Source organism: Esox lucius, chromosome 23 (assembly GCF_011004845.1).
Source record: "Esox lucius isolate fEsoLuc1 chromosome 23, fEsoLuc1.pri, whole genome shotgun sequence".
Classification (NCBI taxonomy): domain Eukaryota; kingdom Metazoa; phylum Chordata; class Actinopteri; order Esociformes; family Esocidae; genus Esox; species Esox lucius.
Genome location: NC_047591.1, coordinates 9,951,874 through 9,971,054, shown reverse-complemented (window position 1 = coordinate 9,971,054; position 19,181 = coordinate 9,951,874). Strand labels below are relative to the sequence as shown.

General features: G+C 43.6%; 3 protein-coding genes across 4 annotated transcripts; 2 read left to right on the top strand and 1 right to left on the bottom strand.

Moving 5' to 3' along the window:
* The first annotated feature begins 2,060 nt into the window (after positions 1–2,060).
* On the top strand, positions 2,061–4,001 carry LOC117593799. Its single transcript, XM_034290224.1, has 2 exons — positions 2,061–3,127; positions 3,708–4,001. Exon 1 carries the CDS (start codon positions 2,241–2,243, stop codon positions 3,072–3,074), a length of 834 nt encoding a protein of 277 aa, XP_034146115.1. The 5' UTR covers positions 2,061–2,240; the 3' UTR covers positions 3,075–3,127; positions 3,708–4,001.
* On the top strand, positions 3,620–11,153 carry LOC114830144 (protein MCM10 homolog). The gene is given in 16 exon segments (XM_034290258.1): positions 3,620–3,626; positions 3,708–3,832; positions 4,494–4,637; positions 4,757–4,873; positions 5,056–5,252; positions 5,720–5,885; positions 5,987–6,119; positions 7,235–7,310; positions 7,478–7,572; positions 7,663–7,773; positions 8,421–8,752; positions 8,854–8,986; positions 9,075–9,151; positions 9,153–9,206; positions 10,680–10,823; positions 11,073–11,153. Coding segments are annotated over 16 exon segments (1,992 nt in total).
* Positions 11,154–12,023: 870 nt separating this feature from the next.
* ucmaa (upper zone of growth plate and cartilage matrix associated a) lies at positions 12,024–15,690 on the bottom strand. Of its 2 annotated transcripts, none has more exons than XM_010866442.3 (5): positions 15,586–15,690; positions 15,078–15,149; positions 14,900–14,995; positions 13,303–13,446; positions 12,024–12,575 (listed from the first exon to the last, which is right to left on the bottom strand). In XM_010866442.3, exons 1-5 carry the CDS (start codon positions 15,635–15,637, stop codon positions 12,487–12,489), a joined length of 453 nt encoding a protein of 150 aa, XP_010864744.2. In that variant the 5' UTR covers positions 15,638–15,690; the 3' UTR covers positions 12,024–12,486. The 2 variants fall into 2 exon arrangements, with proteins under 2 accessions (XP_010864744.2, XP_010864745.2); XM_010866443.3 differs by having other exon boundaries at positions 13,348–13,446.
* Positions 15,691–19,181: the final 3,491 nt, after the last annotated feature.

Sequence of the window (19,181 nt, the reverse complement as noted above, 5' to 3'; positions counted from 1 at the left end):
CTGGAGTTGAGAATTTCATGGTAACCTTTTTCAAGTTTGTGTTTTTGGTCAGAAAGTCTGCCACTGTAAAGGACATAATTGAGTTGCAGTTTTGTGGCACACAACTGTCACTCCATGTTACCATTTCTTTTGCTTCTGGGTGGTCTTTCACCACCCTCTCCAATATCTTTACCGGGGCACTTGCAATGTCATTTCCACCTCTTCCTGACAGGGTCTCTGTCCACACAGCACAGTACCCTTTTCTGGTAACTGAGCAGTGAGCTGTAAGGTTGTGTATATTCAGCTTTCTTTTATAGAAGAAATAACAGATTTCTGCACGTGGACATGAAATAACATTCTCCAAATCAAAAGAAAGAGTAATCTGTTCTTTGTCATCTCTGTCTCTTTTGCGCTCATCACGCATTGCAGTTTTTTCAAGCATATGCTTCTGGTGAGCTTTCTCATGCTCCTGACTTACTAAGCCTTGTTTGGCAGCTGCTCCATAGGCCTCACATGTGTCACACCTGTCTGACTTAGGGACATGGAAACTAAGATTGAACTTTGTATTGAATATATACCTATAGAATGATGCTATAACAGGTGTATCCCCATCCTCAATACATTGAGCTGTGTATAGGTCATACATCTTAGCCACATTTAGTATTGAGTTAAGGTAATGTCTCTGAGTTTTAGCATGGCAGTAATGGGATTCCACTACAGGGAAGGAATTAATATGAGACTGAACTTTCTTTGTCTTGACTTCATCCATCTTATTTTTGGCATGTTTCCCCCTTCCATCAGATCGTGGCGTGCCGGTTACCTTCTGTTTTGTCATGTGTACATTATACACAGACTTTTGGCTGATAGCAAGTGTACCTAAGTAGAATGGCTTGCAAACTCGAACTCTTTGACGTAGAATGTATGTGTTTTTTACCCTCCTGGTACAGTTTCCTACATTTCATTTTCTTCCATGAGGATGGATTGGATGTCCTCTTTCAATTTCCCCCATCCACCTGCTCTTCGTATAATGGACCCTGCTCTTCAAGTAGTGGACCATTCCCTTCATTTAGTGGGCCATGATCACTGGCCTGACTGTAATGGAACAATACATATTTAATCAATCTTCCCTTATGAATGTATTTAATTTGTATAATCAGATAATAAAGAACAAGTAGTTTTTTGTAGAAAGGCTAATGTGATGCTAATTAATCTTAGGCTTGCTAGCTAACTATAAAGGTAGGCATACTGCTCCAAGGTTAACCATATTGAAAGATGGAGAATATGATTTCTAGCTGACACCTCCATTTCAAGAAATAATATGGCTGGACTAGCGCTAATGCTAACTTTTTGACAGAATAACTTAGCTTATCATATTGATGACGCCGATATTTCTACTTAGATAGCAGCATATTGCTGAAGCGTTAGGAATGGAGTTACTTACACTACATCTTCGTTGCTATCAGAGGGCTGAAACTCGTTATCAGATGAATTCCGACCTCGTGCGGGAGAATACACCTGAATGCTTTTTGAAAGCTCTGAGAACTAACGTTACGTTTGATATCACTAGACGTGACAAGGTTTGTAGTGACATTTTAAAAACGAATATTACTTTCTTAACACACAAATAAGACACTACATTTGTTTATTAAGGGCGTGCTCATAAGCGCAGGTGATTGTGATGTTAAAGGATACTTCGCGGTTTACTTTTGTGTAACTGAGGTAATGTTAGCCTTCGGGCTAGCTAGCCTTAATGTTAGTTAAATGTTGTCATCATGTAAATGCTCTCAACTAAAACATGTCAAATGAAACACAATGAGTTAGAAGTTACGAGTTATTATTAAAAAAAAAGTGAATGATGTATGTTTTTATGTCATGCATGCTTTTTTCTTATCAGCAATTCAAGCTGATTATTTGTAAGCTGCAAATCCTCCTACAGTTGCTATTTCACTCAATGGCCTTTGTGCCCTGGGATGTGGCCTCTGCGCCCTCCATTTTTTTTATGACACCGAAGGCCAAATGGCCTTGCCCCTAAAATGATGAAATTTCAAGCTTGGTACATGTTTTAAAACAGTGAAAGAAGCATGTTTTTGGTCCTGGTGGGGTGTGGGACTAGACCTAATCAGGGGGTTCTAAAATGGATTATTGCATCATAATGGGCTGGACTGCTAAAAGGCTGAACAACTGTCTTGTCTATCATTTCTATCACTCAACCATACAGCCAATGCTTTTCTTGCGAACCAGCTTGTTATTTAACTGAGATAATGCACGGACGTTGCCGATCAGCCCGGCCCTCAACCTCCAGGGGCCGGAACATGATCTGCCCGCCTGCCCCCACACCCACTTTGATGGCCTCAGACGGCAGCCTGACCAGCCAAGGAGCCGGTACCAGCCCTGATCACTCCTGGGCCTTCAGTGCTCAACCAAGGTCTGACCGTCCAGTTACCCGCTACAGGAGGGTACCATCCCTAGAGGTGTGGAGAATCCAGTCTGATTATCCCCGGACCGGGTCGGCCCGATCAGACATGTCCTCCGGTAGGTCCTCAGAACAGGCTCTCGCCCGCCTCCTCGAGGAGACCATACAAGAGGTGGAATCTCTCCAAAAGCTGAATCATGAGCTGGCAGGGGATGCTAAGAAGTCCCTCTTCCAAAGGCTGAAAACCTACATCAATAAAAAGAGGCACAACAAGGTGGATGTGCTCCCATCTCCGGAGAGCCCCGTCGTGGATCTCCCAGCGGCCAGTAACCCTTGGGTGACCCTCAGCGATGGGCCAGGATGCCTCCGCCTTAACACAGTACTCCCCCGTCCAGCCCAGGAAGTGGGCATGGAGAGAAAAGGCCCTGGAAAGATCTGGGCCCAATCAAGAGCTTTGAATGCCTCAAAACAGGCCCTCGCCAGCATCCCTGAGGAGACTATCCAGGAGTTGATGGATGAGTTGTCCTGGGATATTGAGGACAAACAGGCCAACAAGTCCCCCTGGAAACGTTTTCAGTGCTCCTTCAAGAGGAAGAAGGGCCACACTGCCGACAAAAAGGAAGACATGACCGCTCAATGCTGCTTTCCCTACCTTCATTTCCTGAGATTGCTCTGCAAATAATTATTCCAGTCAATTTATGAGGGATGGGAGGAGCCATGTGGAGCGTCCAAAAGGTTGAACTCTCACTTTTCTGTTATATTCACTGCTTTTTGTTATTTGCTGTCGCATAACTCTTCAATGTCATAGATGAAAAACAACACATCTTCATACAACTTCCCCTAAATTGAACTAGAGCTACTTTCTGACATGTATATGCACATATTTTATGTAATAAAACAGTATTTCCAGTCTTTTAGATCCATTTGATAACCAACAAGGTTTATTCATGCTACCTGTTAAGCTAAATGTCACAAAATGTTAATAATTGCAATAATAGTTAAATGCAGTGCAGTAGGCTATGTACACATTGGGATGACACAGAAAGATCAGACAAGTGATCACTCAGCAGACAACGAAATGTGTTCAATAATTGTGGGTGTATCTAGTATGTCTAATCAATGTCATTCTAAGCTGTATTCAAATCAACTCTTTTTGTTGGGTGTTTAAGACCGAGGGAGTTTTCTTTACATCACCAAACAATGAGCAGTTGACTGGTGTCAGTCCTAATGGCATGTAAGAAGTGTGTATGTATGCATGTCTATCAGGTCAAAGAGAGATGTTTAAGGCTGTCACTTCGACTGTTGTTTTCCACAGTGGGAAAGCCTTCGGCTGGCCAAGACACGTGTGGCCTGGCCAAGCTACAGTCATCTTCCAACTTCACCGCCCAGCTGAGCAGCGCCGATCTGTTCAAAGACAAAGGTCAAAGAACAGCTCACCAGGTCAAAGCCTGCAGCTCTACAGGCGCCCCAGAGAGATTTGGACTCCCAGATCATTCCTGCCAGTTGCCAGCAGCGGGAAGACCAACGATACTGGATGTTCCTCACCTGCTTCCCAGAGCAAGACCGCCGCTGACCTAGCCGCCCTCTGACAGGTGAACCCCCTTCCATCCCAGCACAAACTCTTTAACCTTAACCTGAAACTACTAAAGCCCACTACAAATGTAGCCATATTTACTTTTTGTTGTCCATTCAGTTATCCTTAAAAACAATATATATATATACAGTTGTGCTCATAAGTTTGCGTATACTGGCAGAAATTCTGAAATGTTGGCATTGATTTTGAATATATGTGACACACACTGGTGGAAATTGCAATTAAAGTTGAATTTCCCATACCTTTGGCTTTTTAAATTGCAATTAGTGTCTAGGCATAAATAGTCAATGAGTTTGTTAGCTCTCTCGTGAATGCACAAAATATCCCGACAACACCTTTAAAAGACATGTGTTTTGAGTTGTCACTCTTATTTTCTTTGTAAATGGTACATATATTACCAATTCTCCAAGGGTATGCAAACTGTTTTCCCCCCTAAGGAAGCCTACCTGATGTGTGTTGATATAAGTTGAGATTCTCCCTTAGGGTAAGACGTTCAGCATCTGAAAGCTGTCTGACCTCCATGACCTGGAAGTATATGTATCTCTCTTCCTGTTTGGTGAAGTGCATAAGGAGCACTGGACGACTGAGCCTGGTACCGTGATGGGAATCCCAAACCCCAACCCCATGAAGCCTAAAGATGGATATGATGGGGTGAGGGGCCTCTGTCTGCTTTCACTAGTGTTTGTCAGTTGGTGTGGGTCATTCTCACCAATCAAGGCCTTCTTACCATCTCTCTTTGTCCCTTTCTCTAACCTAAATAATATTTTTAGGTCTCCTTGTCTGTGGACCACCCTCAGAAAGTGTTGTTGATGGGGGAAGCTCAGGACTTTGGCACATGTAAAGCAGCCAAGAAGAACGGAGAGCCCTGCTCTCAGATTGTCAACCTGGTGGGTTTTGGTTAATATTCAGAACCTTAAACCGATACAGCCTCTACCCACTCTGAAACCCACACTTACCTTCAGAACCACCTTAAAGGCTGATCGCTGTCATGTAACTTCTAATTCAAAATGCTGTTAATTTCTGTTTCATCTCTCTCACCCTCTCTCTCTCTGTCTCTCACCCTCTTCAGTATGAGTGCCATTACTGCCAGTACCATGTCAAGGCCCAGTAGAAGCAGATGAGTTCCCAGCATGCCGAACTGCAGTCATCTTTCTCTGGGAAGGTCACAGGGAAGGTCAAGGGGAAGACCAACAGCCTGAATGGATGACTCTGTCAGACAGGTTTGCCATGTGGTGGCCTCTCCTCACCAACCTGCAGTGCCGCACTGTGAGTGTGTGTGTTTGTGTACACTGTGTGTTGGTTTATAAACCAACAAGCGGTTTTAAGTCTTTATTCGAGACAAACAAACAGAATGTTCTGGGGTGTCAGTGTTTCTCACCCTTTTGGGACCGGGATGTTCTGGTTGTTCCAGCTGTCCTGTGCCTCTGACATGGGCACAACTCAAACTGCCTGTCTGAACGAGATGGAAAGTCATCACACTGTACCTTTTTCTCTCTTAATTTATCCTCTGTCTCTCTTTCTCCCACCCGTCTTCCACCTCATCTTCCCTCCCTCCCTCACTCCCCCGTGTTCCATAGACTCGTCTGCTGCAGGGGTCTAGTCTATCTCGACCTCAGACCTCCTGAAACAGCAGAAGCAGCTACTGGAGAACCGTTGGCGGAGAATGGAGGAAATCTGGCCCAGAGTACTCCAGAACTCAGCTAGGGCGGGGGTCCCCGGGGCCCGTCCTCCAGCCCAGGGGGCCCTACTGTCCCTGAAAGCCGCCTCAGTGGTCCCCAGGGCCCCGCTTCCCCCAACACCCCCACACTGGGGAGGGGCTTCAACGAGGGGGAGGATATCTTGTTTTTTGACGATACTCCTCCCCCACCCTCAGCAGCACTAAGCCTATCAGCCGCCAAAGTAGGTGACGGTTATCCTATCAGTGTTGCACTTCACACTTCTATAATGTGGCGTTGTCGAGAGGGTGGAGGTTAAAGGTTAAGCTGTCCCTCCCTTTTTAGTTGGCTGCTCTGAAGAAGCTGAGAATGAAGGGGTCAGGGCTGACCAGGGAAGACCCCAACTCTGTGAAGAGGAAGAGGAGCAACAGTTCGGCCATCACCGTCAGGGTGCAGAAGAATCTGTCCTCACCTAATGGTACACACCAATCACACGGACACACCCCAACACACATAGACCCAGAAGCAGCATCCATACTTATCCCCTTTACTCTACCTGCATACAGGTGAACAGCCTGCGGTCGAGGAAGAAGAGCCTGCCCAGAAAAAGAGGCGGGAACAAAACAATTATGTCCAATCAGAGGGAGTTCAAGAAGATCCTCAATGCTAAGTCCTGCAATGGGGCTGAACTTCAGGCGGTAAGCCAGACTTGCATTAACCACAGCAGACACCCTGAGAGTTCTTAGCAAGACCAGGCTACTACAAATACTACTACTACATGTACTACCACTACTATAACTACTACTAACACCACTACTACCACTACTAACACCACTGATATTACTACTGCTAACACCTCTAGTATGACTACTGTTACTACTACTAACACCACTAATATTCCTTCTACTACTAAAACCACTACTACCACTACTATTACTACTACTTTCACAACTACTACCACTGCTATTACTGCTACTTACACCACTACTATTAGTACTACTTACACCACTACAATTATTACTTCTAACAGCATTACTATTACTAATACCCCTACTACCACTTCCATTACTATTATTAACACCACTACAACCACTACTATTACTTCCACTACTTTCACCACTACTACCACTACTATTACTTATGCTAACACCACGAGTATTACTACTGTTACTACTACTATCACTACTACTACTACTAACACCACTACTTCCACTACTATTACTACTACAAATACTACTACCACTACCATTACTATGTATACCACTACTATTATTACTACTAACACCACTACTATTACTACTACTAACACCACTACTATTACTATTACTAACACCACTACTACCACTACTTTTTCTACTACCATCACCTCTACTACCACCATTGTAACAATGACAGCCTAGTGAATCTGACAACCATTCTTAATTACAATGTAATTGTCCCCCTCTCTCTCACCCACTAACCCTCACCCTCTTTCTCTCTTACCCACTAACCCTCTCCCTCTCTTTCCCTCTCTGCAGTAAGAGTGCCAGTACTCCCAGTACCATGTCAAGGACCAGTATAAGAAAATTGAGTTCCCAGCATGACGAGCTGCAGTCATCTTCCTCTGGGAAGGTCACAAGGAAGCTCAAAGGGAAGACCAACAGCCTGAATGGATGACTCTGTCAGACAGGTTTGCACTGTGGTGGCCTCTCCTCACCAGTCTGTACTGCCGCACTGTGAGTGTGTGTGTCTGTGTTTGTGTATACTGTGTGTTGATTTATAAACCTCTGTGTGTGTATTAGTTGTGTGACGCTGTCTGGGTTTTGGTAACTTACATTCTCCTCCTCTCATGTCTAGGTCTTCATCTGGCTCCAAGAAGCCCACCCAGACCACCCTGGGGAACCTGTTTGTGAAGGGGGCCAACCAGCTGGCCAGCCAGGCCAGGAGTCTGGGTAAGACTGGGGGAGGAGGATGTCTTGGTGAGGATGACGAGGGTTAACACCACTGCTCTTCCTCTATTAATGTGTTCTTTAATGTTTCAGCCTCGGTGTCTGACAATGTGACTGGCTGCTCAGACGACTTCAAGGACCTGCTTTCCTTGCCGACCCCTGGATCCCTTCAGCTGAAGAAACACCTCACCAAACCCTCAAGTAGCTAACAGCTTCACTAAGTCACTGGTTTACACAGATCCAGGAATGACCGGGTGGGTGTGACAATGTCAAACACTCAGCAGAAAGACCCTAAAGACAGAACAGACCCACTGGAATGTGATTTAAAAAGTTCATGAATATCACCTTCAATGGCAAAGAGGTAAATTTTTATTCTTGGACCATCAAGCGGTTTTAAGTCTTTATTCAAAACGAAAAAACTGAATTTGCGTTGGTGGCATCAGGCAGTTTCCTCGTGCACTCAGAAATCTAGAGATTAAACTTGGGAGAGGTGAACTGAGGTTTGGGATCCGCTAGTTCCCACGACTCCAATACCAACAGGTCGTTTGGGACCGTGTTGACCGTAGTTGCTGACCGACTGTGACCGTCCTACGGTGTGGGAGATACCAATTTACGGCTCTGGAAGTCTATATTGGGTGTCAGTGTTTCTCACCCTTTTGGGACCGGGATGTTCTGGTTGTTCCAGCTGTCCTGTGCCTCTGACATGGGCACAACTCAAACTGCCTGTCTGAACGAGATGGAAAGTCATCACACTGTACCTTTTTCTCTCTTAATTTATCCTCTGTCTCTCTTTCTCCCACCCGTCTTCCACCTCGTCTTCCCTCCCTCCCTCACTCCCCCGTGTTCCAAAGACTCGTCTGCTGCAGGGGTCCAGTCTATCTCGGCCTCGGACCTCCTGAAACAGCAGAAGCAGCTATTGGAGAACCGTCGGCGGAGAGCGGAGGAAATCTGGCCCAGAGTACTCCAGAACTCAGCTAGGTTGGGGGTGCCCAGGGCCCGTCCTCCAGCCCGGGGGGCTCTACTGTCCCTGAAAGCCGCCTCAGTGGTCCCCAGGGCCACCCAGAGCCCCCCTTCCCCCAACACCCCCACACTGGGGAGGGGCTTCAACGAGGGGGAGGATATATTGTTTTTTGACGAAACTCCTCCCCCACCCTCAGCAGCACTAAGCCTATCAGCCGCCAAAGTAGGTGACGGTTATCCTATCAGTGTTGCACTTCACACTTCTATAATGTGGCGTTGTCGAGAGGGTGGAGGTTAAAGGTTAAGCTGTCCCTCCCTTTTTAGTTGGCTGCTCTGAAGAAGCTGAGAATGAAGGGGTCAGGGCTGACCAGGGAAGACCCCAACTCTGTGAAGAGGAAGAGGAGCAACAGTTCGGCCATCACCGTCAGGGTGCAGAAGAATCTGTCCTCACCTAATGGTACACACCAATCACACGGACACACCCCAACACACATAGACCCAGAAGCAGCATCCATACTTATCCCCTTTACTCTACCTGCATACAGGTGAACAGCCTGCGGTCGAGGAAGAAGAGCCCGCCCAGAAAAAGAGGCGGGAACAAAACAATTATGTCCAATCAGAGGGAGTTCAAGAAGATCCTCAATGCTAAGTCCTGCAATGGGGCTGAACTTCAGGCGGTAAGCCAGACTTGCATTAACCACAGCAGACACCCTGAGAGTTCTTAGCAAGACCAGGCTACTACAAATACTACTACTACATGTACTACCACTACTATAACTACTACTAACACCACTACTACCACTACTAACACCACTGATATTACTACTGCTAACACCTCTAGTATGACTACTGTTACTACTACTAACACCACTAATATTACTTCTACTACTAACACCACTACTACCACTACTAACACCACTGATATTACTACTGCTAACACCTCTTGTATGACTACTATAACTACTACTAACACCACTTCTAACACCACTACTATTACTACTACTAACACTGCTAACACCACTACTATTATTACTACTTACACTACTATTACTACTACTAACACCACTGCTATTACTACTAATTACACCACTATTACCACTACTATTACCACTACTATTATTACTACCAACACCACTACTATTACTACTACTACTACCACTATTATTACCACTACCACCACTACTATTACTACTACTAACACCACTACTATTACTACTTCTAACACCACTACTACCACTATTATTACCACTACCAACACTACTATTACTACTACTAACACCACTACTATTTCTACTACTACTAACACCACTACTACCACTACTATTAACACCACTACTATTACTGCTACTACTAACACCACTACTACTACTATTATTACTACTACTAACACTACTACTATTACTACTACTAATACCACTATTATTTCTATTACTAACATCACTACTTCTACTACTATTTCTGCTACTGACACCACTTCTATTACTACTACTAACACCACTACTTTTACTACTTCTATCACCACTACTATTACTACTACTACTACCTCTACTACCACTATTGTAACCATGACAGCCTAGTGAAACTGACAACCATTCTTCATTTCATTGTAACTAACTCCTACCCCAATTTTATAATAGTTCCTGACAGAGTATTATGTGCAGGAGCACTACTTTGATCCCCTGGTGAAGAAGGAGGCGATGGAGGAGAAGATGAGGAAAATCTGAGAGCAGAAGTGTCGAGCGGTCACCTGTAAAAAGGTCAGTTAACCCCCGGTTCTGAAGTGGAGTTATTATTTTATTAAATTGGCGTTTACAACTGCATTCTTGGGTTCAGTGCTTACGCTGACTTTCAGTGTGCTCTGATACATTAGTATAATAGTTAATACTGTCCACTTGAGCTTACAATATTTTCTCTCTTTTATACACTAATTTCCCTCTTTATTAAGGGGGTCAGTTATTTTTTACATTGCTATAAATTAGCATGAGTCAACCTACCACTGACTCCCATCTCTGTCTAACCACCTGGGATTTCAACAGCCGACTTTGGCATTTCTATAACGGCTGAGCTGCAGTTGTAGACAGATTTGATCACACTATGTGTTCATTGCTCTGACGTGGTTGCTAAGTGGACGCTGTTGACCATGTCTCCAGTGTAAGTACACCTACTTCAAGCCTGCTGATCGCTGTGTGGAGGAGAAGCATGAGCTGTGTTGGCACGATGCCACCAAGCGCTTCTTCAAATGTCCCTGTGGACAGAGAGCCATCGCGCTGGACCTCCTGCCACACAAACTGCAGGTGAGAGACACTGTACACTCTCTCACACACACACAAGCATTTAACAGTGTAGACATTTAAACACATTATAATGCTGTGTTCTCTGTTGCAGTAACTGTGGCTTGTTCAAATGGGAAAGAGATGGCATGCTGAAGGTAAGCGTGATGTTTTTGTGGATTTGATGTTCAGCTGGAGCTTAAGCATCTCCTCCAATCCGATTGGTCCTCGGTCCCACTACTTCCTGTAACTGTTCCTTGTCTGTGTCCACAGGAGAAATCGGGGCCCAAGATAGCAGGAGAGTTGCTGCAGCCTCGAGGGGAACAGCCCATGTTTCTCAACAACATAAAGTAGTCCTCCCCACTGATCATCACCGTCTTAGTCTTTATCCTATGCAGCTGTTTATTTTTAGGTCGTGCAACTATTTTATAGTCATTAGTAGTTGATTGTGGGTTTTAAATGACTGTATTGTTAATGAATTGGGTTGTGTTGCTCTGAGTGGTGTATACACCCCTGTTACGAATGTGCTTATTAAATCCAGTGATTTTCCAACAATCTCATCTGCCTTTTTTTTCCTGACTTGACTCACTTGAATGAATTGTCTCTTGTCCCTTATTTGGTACCTGATCTTAAAAGGACCAAGTAGGTATAAGAAAGTGAATGTGTGCTCACTGTTTTGCAGCTCCAAAATATGATTTAAAACAGTTTTAAGTTTTGTAGTGATCTAAGTGGGTTGTATAGAACACATCCTGTATTAAGAGGCCATCAGGATATTTAATGACTAGTACGCATTTAGTACAAACCGGCATTGCTCTCCTGAGGTACAGGCGTGTCTGCTAGTGTCCTGGTACTATTTCTTTCATCTGTCTCCTGGTTTCCCCTCTCTTTTCTCCCCTCTTTGTATAATCTGTCCTTTCTTCTCCTTGGCACCCAGTGCTGTCTAAAGTTGCAGCTGTGGAATGTTGGTAGTCTCACATGGAATTTAGACATTTACTCTGTTTGATGACTTCTCCAGTAGTCAGTCGTGGCACTTTACATTTTTCCTTCCTTTCTCCAGCTTCCCCTCTTGTTTCCACTCTTTACCATCTGTCTTTACCGTCTGTACCTCTCTTTCCAACTGTTGCATAATGTATAGACCCAGGTAGTCATGAATATAGGTCCTTGTGAGTTCTCCCACACAGGTTTATCAACACATGCTGTACTTTTTCCACAGCCACCAGTCAATGTAGATCTTTGTATTGTCTTTATTTGTCTCTTTTTTTGGAATTACAGTAGAGATTTTATGTTTAAATTTTTTTGTACAGTTTGGTTTCAATCCAGAAAGTCAATACAGTTTGTCAGACTGGTGTGAAAGATACAGACATTTTCTCAACTGAGTATAACACAGATATTGAACAGGAAGATTAGAACAAGCATGTATTGTAATACACCAACTCATTTTCCAATTTGACTTGCTACAACATTAGAAAAATGTAAACACAAAAGTAAATGCATCTACTTAATATTACTATTTAAATTAACTTGTTTTCTACATAAATCATTTACTTGTAGGCAACTGATCATTTCGCTATCTCCTGTGCTACATTTTTAGGCTAGATTCTTAGGCTAGGTGTTTTGAGTGACACAGGGTCCAGCCTATCTCAGGCTGGTGCTCTATGTTTTGGTCTCTGAGTCCTACAGAACATGCTCACCAACCACGAGGATAACGGGGGTAGAGTCCGTCATAGTGGAACTCACGCCACTGCTCTGTCTTCTCCCGTGTTCTTTCATCCTGCTCTATAGTGAGAGATGGAGATGAGAGGAAAGAAAGGACAAAGGAGACAGTTGAGGCCTGAAGGGGTTTTTACAAAGTCCTTTTTCAAAGAACTGACCTCAGTCATCCTTAAAAGGGAAATAAAATACCAAAACCTAGTTCTATATATTTACACTGCCTTTGAATAAGGACTTAACTTAAAAGTGTTAGTTCACTTTTTACAGTGTGAATCCTTGAACCAGAATATTTTTCTAATGTTCATCCATTGCAATCTGGGTAAATTCACAATTCAGGACAAACCGTACAGCTATGGATGTAACTATCACAGTACATTTTGCAAGTTAATTGTTTTTTTATAAAAAATATGTCATGCTATATATTCTGAAAAGTGTAAAAAAGAAAACACAGTAGGAAAGTGGATTCCTGTCCATCCTGGCATGGAAATGTGTTGGTCTGTGTAATCAAAGGCATTCCCAGTCTTAAATTAGCCTCTAATGTCTCTGGAGAAGATGAACCATGAAGATAAAATAAAACGATAATGTGCACTTATGTAGAAGAGACTCTTTCCAGAAATACCAAAAGTACCAGAACTTTGACAAACACAAGGTGTCTTTACACAGACCTTGTGGTCAAAGTGTTCAGGGCAGCACACCGTGTAATAGCTGTGATTAAACTGATTACTGCAGACAAATCAGGATGTGGAGCAAACCGCTAAGCCTTACAGGCATCCCGACCTAACCAAATGCTCACTTATGGTTTTAGCCTCATCCTTGGAACGGACTTCATCGGCCTTACCATCACGCTCCTCTTCCACATAGTTCTCAAACTCGTTCCTCTGCTCATCATAGTACTCCCTCCTTCGCTCGTCAGCTGACAGCCTCACCCTCTGTTCAGCTGTGGAGAGAGGGAGGGGAGGAGTAGGGGAGAAGGTGTTAAGATCAGTGAGGTCCTGAGTTGATGTCATGAACCTTGAGGATGTCTGCAGCCAAACCTCCAACCTCTAACACTCTCCCCTGTAAGAGCCGAAGTCTTTCACACACCACTCACCTTTTGATCTGAACACACACACACAGGCAGTTCAATAACATGGTATAAAAGTGTTAAGGTGATGTCGTCTCTTTTTTAAGTAAGCACAAACACTAGAGGAATGCAGTCTGATAGGCTGTTTCATTACACATGTTGGCTATGAACAAGGGAAACATTCTTAGATACTAGGCCTGCTCGCCGGGTTTTCTCTTTAACTTTCTGTCTCCCGTCATGGCTGCAGACGTGCTAGAGTCTCACTCTCTGTAACCCATCAGCCAAGAAAACAGACCATTCCATTACCATTGGTCATTATTCTTTCCTTTCCCCCTGCTTTCCACTGTCTTTCTCTCTGTACTTGAATGGTTAATTGTTCCACACATTCTTGTCTCAGCTCCAGCAGTGCCTTTCCTGCAACCTGTGCATCTCACTCCTAATAAGGACACAACATCAAAGTGCCACACACACACACACACACACACACACACACACGCACGCACACACACACACACCCGTCTGACTTTGTTGTGTACGCCAGTGTCTCAGTCCCTGTTTGTCCAGAAATGTTGGCTGGTTCGCTCTGTGTGGTGGCCCAGAGAGGTGCACCGACGGAGGAATGCTCCTCCATTCTACCCTGTGACTCCTGCTGCCTTCAGTTAGTGTGTGCGTGCGTGTGTGTAACAGATTACTTCACATGCTTTCAAGCTCTGGTTGCAGCTGCTGGGGATTCACCTGTAGGAGGTTTGTAGTTTAGAGTTCCCTGACCACATCACACGAAATTGTTGTCCACAGACCATACAATTAATAGACTCTGGGTACACACACAGACACACACAAACACACACACACCGCCAGCCTCTCCATATTGACAGAAACCTCCAAAACCCAGCAACTTTAACCAAACCACATGCGCAAACTTCTGAACTTCCCCAGGTCTTGCCCTGTCTGTCTCCTTGGTAATGCTTCATATTCTCCCCAGACCATTGATTCCATGGTGCCCAATGTTGAAGCCACCTTTGGAGGGGCTGGGTTTAAAGTGGAAAAACAATGTTGGAGCCACCTCTTCACTTTGGAGGGGCTGGGTTTCAAGTGGAAGAACAATATAATTGGGACCTTGACCCTGTTGGACAGGCTCAGAACGACCATGTATCGTGAGTATATCATGACTCAGCCACAAATAATAATATAATAATAGTATAAAAGTTATTTAGATCATTCAGTCGGCAGTTGCCTTCGGTATTTTTGACCCTTCAGAACACGGCCCATTGAGTTCAATGGATGACAAAAATTATTAAAAGGTTAAAGTGATGGAAAACAGTCTCACCTAGGATCTCTGCCTCATGTTTGGTCGAGCGCCTACTACGCATTTTTAAGAATTTTGCTGCATCCGCCTGGAGCATGAAGACTCTTTTCCCTGGACCTGGGTACATAGGGGAAAGGGTTAGGGTCAAAGAGGGTCATTGGATTCCCTCAGAGGGGTGTGGAATATTTAAATGGTTCACCTTGGTGCTCTGCAGCTGTTATATCTCCATCTTTTCCATCTCTCATCGAGGCACTCTCCACCCCACTGAATACTGGAAAAGAGTACAGGACTTTAGATGAACTATGTTTTAATCTTTTGATCTGCTTGATTACATTTGGCACACATGCTCAAGGATAAGAGTTTCGCTAAACCACTTGATATCTCAGGCACCACTTGCACAGGTTCCACTTGAGTCTTGTCATAGAAATCCAGCATTTAATAAATGTAAAAAAATACAGTTTGGTCCAGGGGTCATCCAGGGAATTGTTCGTTGGGAGTGACATGTTTGCTGTTGCCTTGTTAGAAATTCTTGACATGCACCTTTAAAAGACATTATCACCAGAAGTGGTTCTGGACACTTTAAGATGATCTCACCTCAAACACTGAACATTTACTACAGAAAGGTGTCACCCAAATTCCTCCTTATCTGTCCCACTTCTTTTCCCCCGAACACCTGATCCCCTGCTGGTCAAACCCCTGGTACTTACACGTGAGGAGGGTGGCAAGCAGAGAAAGGAAGACCAGATAAGTCCAGGACATGATGAAGGAGACAGTGAAGCAGCCCTGCGAACTGTGGTTATGAACGGAGAGAGACAAAGAGGTGAGGGAGGGGGTGGTGAGTGAAAGAGGGCAGGGATGGAGGTTGTGGGTGGGGAGAAAAACGAAGAGAGAGGGACTTTTTGGCAGCAGGGACAGCTGGTATTCCATTCGTCCAGGGGAGCGGTGAGAAGGGGAGCCTGGGGTAATCGAGCAAGAATGGATGTTGTCTTTACTGAGTGCGATAAACCTGAAGAACTCTAAAGAACATTATTTTTAATTATCTTGTGAAAAATAGTCAAGCGAGGGAAGGATGTGTTTTTAGTTGAATGAGTAGATGGATAAGGATTTGAGAGGGTCGAAAATAGAAGGGAGGTTACAGAGGGGTGAGGGAAGGAGATGAGAGAAGTATAAATAAGAATAGCGGAAAGGAATAGCGTTTGTTTCAAATGCTTCCAGTTACTGATCTGGGGCACATCTTTCATCACTGTCCAATCAGTGAACAGTGTCCGCTGAAGTTGTCAAGGCTGCTTTTGTGTCCCTCAGTTTGTGTGTGGTGTAGGTGTGTCTTTCATGTCCAGAGATCATCTAGACCAGGAGACTCCTCATAAGGAGATACAGATGGGGATTCAATCAGTTTGACAGTATGATGGCTTGATTCATTTATCTAGTAGTTTGTGTGTTTCCATGTGTTAGCGAGTGCATGTGGATGCATATATTTGCATCCACATGAAATCGATGTGTGTATTTGCTAGTGATGCATGATGCCAGGCTGGTGCATATTATTATACATGGATTTTATTTACATTTATGAACATTAATCTTATTCCGTTCAATTTCTTGTCACGCTACTGTCTCAACCAGGAAGTCCTTACTGTAATCCTTATGTGCCAGAGGGAACACAGTCTTCTGTCTACTACTTTGATTTAGCACACAGGCAACCAAGCAGCCACTAAGGGTCGCTAGAGAGATTAGGCAAGGCATCCATATTGGATTACTTACCACAAATCCCAGACAGTGCAGGCCACTTGCTCAACCCCCATTGCTGGCTCCGGTATTTGATTTAGAAACGTATTGGTTAATGGCCAGATGCTCTAACGTATGCACAGCAACAGAGCCTATTAGCTAAACTGTTATGGTTTATCTTAGTACTTTGTATTTTTTTATTAAATCTTTTAACCAGGTAGGCCGATTGAAAACAGATTCTCATTTGTTGCCACCAGGGGTCAATCTTTTTTTCTAAACAACATCTCAAATCCTCATCCACCTTTCTTCCATGAGGTCCCACATGACTCCAGTGAAATAAAAATGAGTTCTGGATTTTAAACATATCTTAGATGCAGAAATGTATGTGATTGGTCGACTCAGTGGCTTCTCTATGATTTCACCCCCACTTTGAGTGTAATGGAGATGTTCGGAATATCTTTTATACACACACACAAACCCACACACACACACACATGACTGACAAGCAGGCAAACTCACAAGGACTCACCTGCAGTGGCTGTTCCACTGGTCTGGGATATAGTTCCACTCTCAATAGCCAGAGAAATATTTTTAAAGGCTGCATTTACTCAGGCAGACATTCTGGTTTTCTTTTAATTTCCTTTTTTGGTATGTTTTTGTCAGTTGGCCTGCTTGTCAATCATAAGTGTGTGTAGGCGTGAATTGGATTCTTTTCAGAGCTTTGATTGGCCAAAAGACCATTTAGAGGGAAAAAAGAAAGAATGGGGTTGCCTGTCTACACATAGGCTATTTAGCTAGAATAATTACAAACAGACTGACCACCGCCACAGAGAACAACAGGTTACCCGTGGAGTAACACAAGAAGGCCTACTTGAGGACAGTTCATACCTGCGTGCATCAAAATGCAGGTCTCTATGTATTGGACAATAAAGAAGAGGCTGTGTTTGATAGTTGGGTTGGGGCGACAGCAACACTGATGTCTCAAAAGAGTCTTTAAGTATCAATCATTGTGTTGTAGTCTGTGCTTGGCCAGAGTTTTTATCATTGAGAGAGTGCAGGACAGTATCCTGGCATAGAATTTGCAGTGTGTATCTGTGTGTGTAATGTGCCTGCGTAACTGAGAGACTTAAAGGTCCAGTGCAGTCAGAAATGTGATTTTAAATACTTAAGTGGACAATATTTCCACAGTGTGTGGTCAAAATAACTAGTTGAAATTGAGATAATTATGCTAATGCCCTAATTATGTAAAAACTACGAAATAAACTTTGGGAATTTCAGCCTGTTTGGGTGGTATGGTATCAATGGCCAACCAGCCACAAGGCTAAGTTGATTATGATCGTCCAATGACTGTTCATCTGGGTGGAGAGGTGTAATCAAGCTGAGACCAAGGTCTCTTTTAAAGTAGAGTCTTGTATTACAACAAAATGAAAAGGCTAGATATATATTTAGAAAGAAAAAACACAGAGAAACAAATGGATATGAAGCACACACAAATTATGAAAAGCAATCACAAATTACAAGTGACCTACAGGGGAATTCTGTAGGAATTGAAAATCAGCCTGCAAGTGTGTAAACGCTTGTTCGAGAGAGGGAACAGCACTGTACAGTACTCCTATCAGCAAAACATTTACATTATCTCAGATTGACGTATCTTATTAATATACAGAGTAAACAGTAAATACCCTAAAGTTTAAACCAGGAAGTCATGAAGAAATTCTGATTTGAGACACTCCATTTCATATGGCTAAGAAAAATCTGGAACCACAAGTTTCTTTGGCAACATAGAATGATCAACTGTATGACCCATTAGGCCTTGGAGGGGTCAATAAATAGAGCAATTAAATGTTTTATCTGAGGCTTCGGCAATATCATTTACAACCAATGCAGCTACTGTAATTGTACTAGCCCAGATCTAAAACCAGACTAATGTCTGGATTAAATTAATGAAACCAGACTAATTTCTGGATTAAATAAATACAATGAATAATATACAATGGATGGAGACTTGAAGGGTTTTCCATTTAATCTGAATGATATCACTGTTGTCCTATTCATGACCCCATCACACACACCCAGCCCTGAGATGTTTTCTGCTTTCATGTGAGAGTCACCAACATAGCCTGAGAAATCTCCAACCTCCTTTGGAACAGGAAAAATGCCACCTCAGACAAACTCCCTCTTTTCTTCACACAGACGTGTTAATCTCTGGTGTCCAGACTGGTGCTGTGTACTTTATGGAAATAAAAGTACTCCATCTAAATGCTCTTTCTATGTCTTTTAATGCATTGTCCTTAAGCCTTATCCCCCTCCACACACCTACACCCAGACACAAAGAACTCAACTTCCCTCCCCCAACACTGGGTCTGAGACGAGGAGAAACCAGGCTGGATTGTACACATCCATAATCATGTACTCAATTCTGTAGATCTTTAACTGCTAAATATTCATGAGGCCTTGGGGTGTGGGTGGAACTGGTTGGGAGCATGTCTGGAAAGCAGATTGGGTTGAGGGGGAAGAAGAAAGGTTTAGGTAAAATGCATCTGATTTAGGGGATCAAAGATGGTCTCTGAGGAGGTGTGTC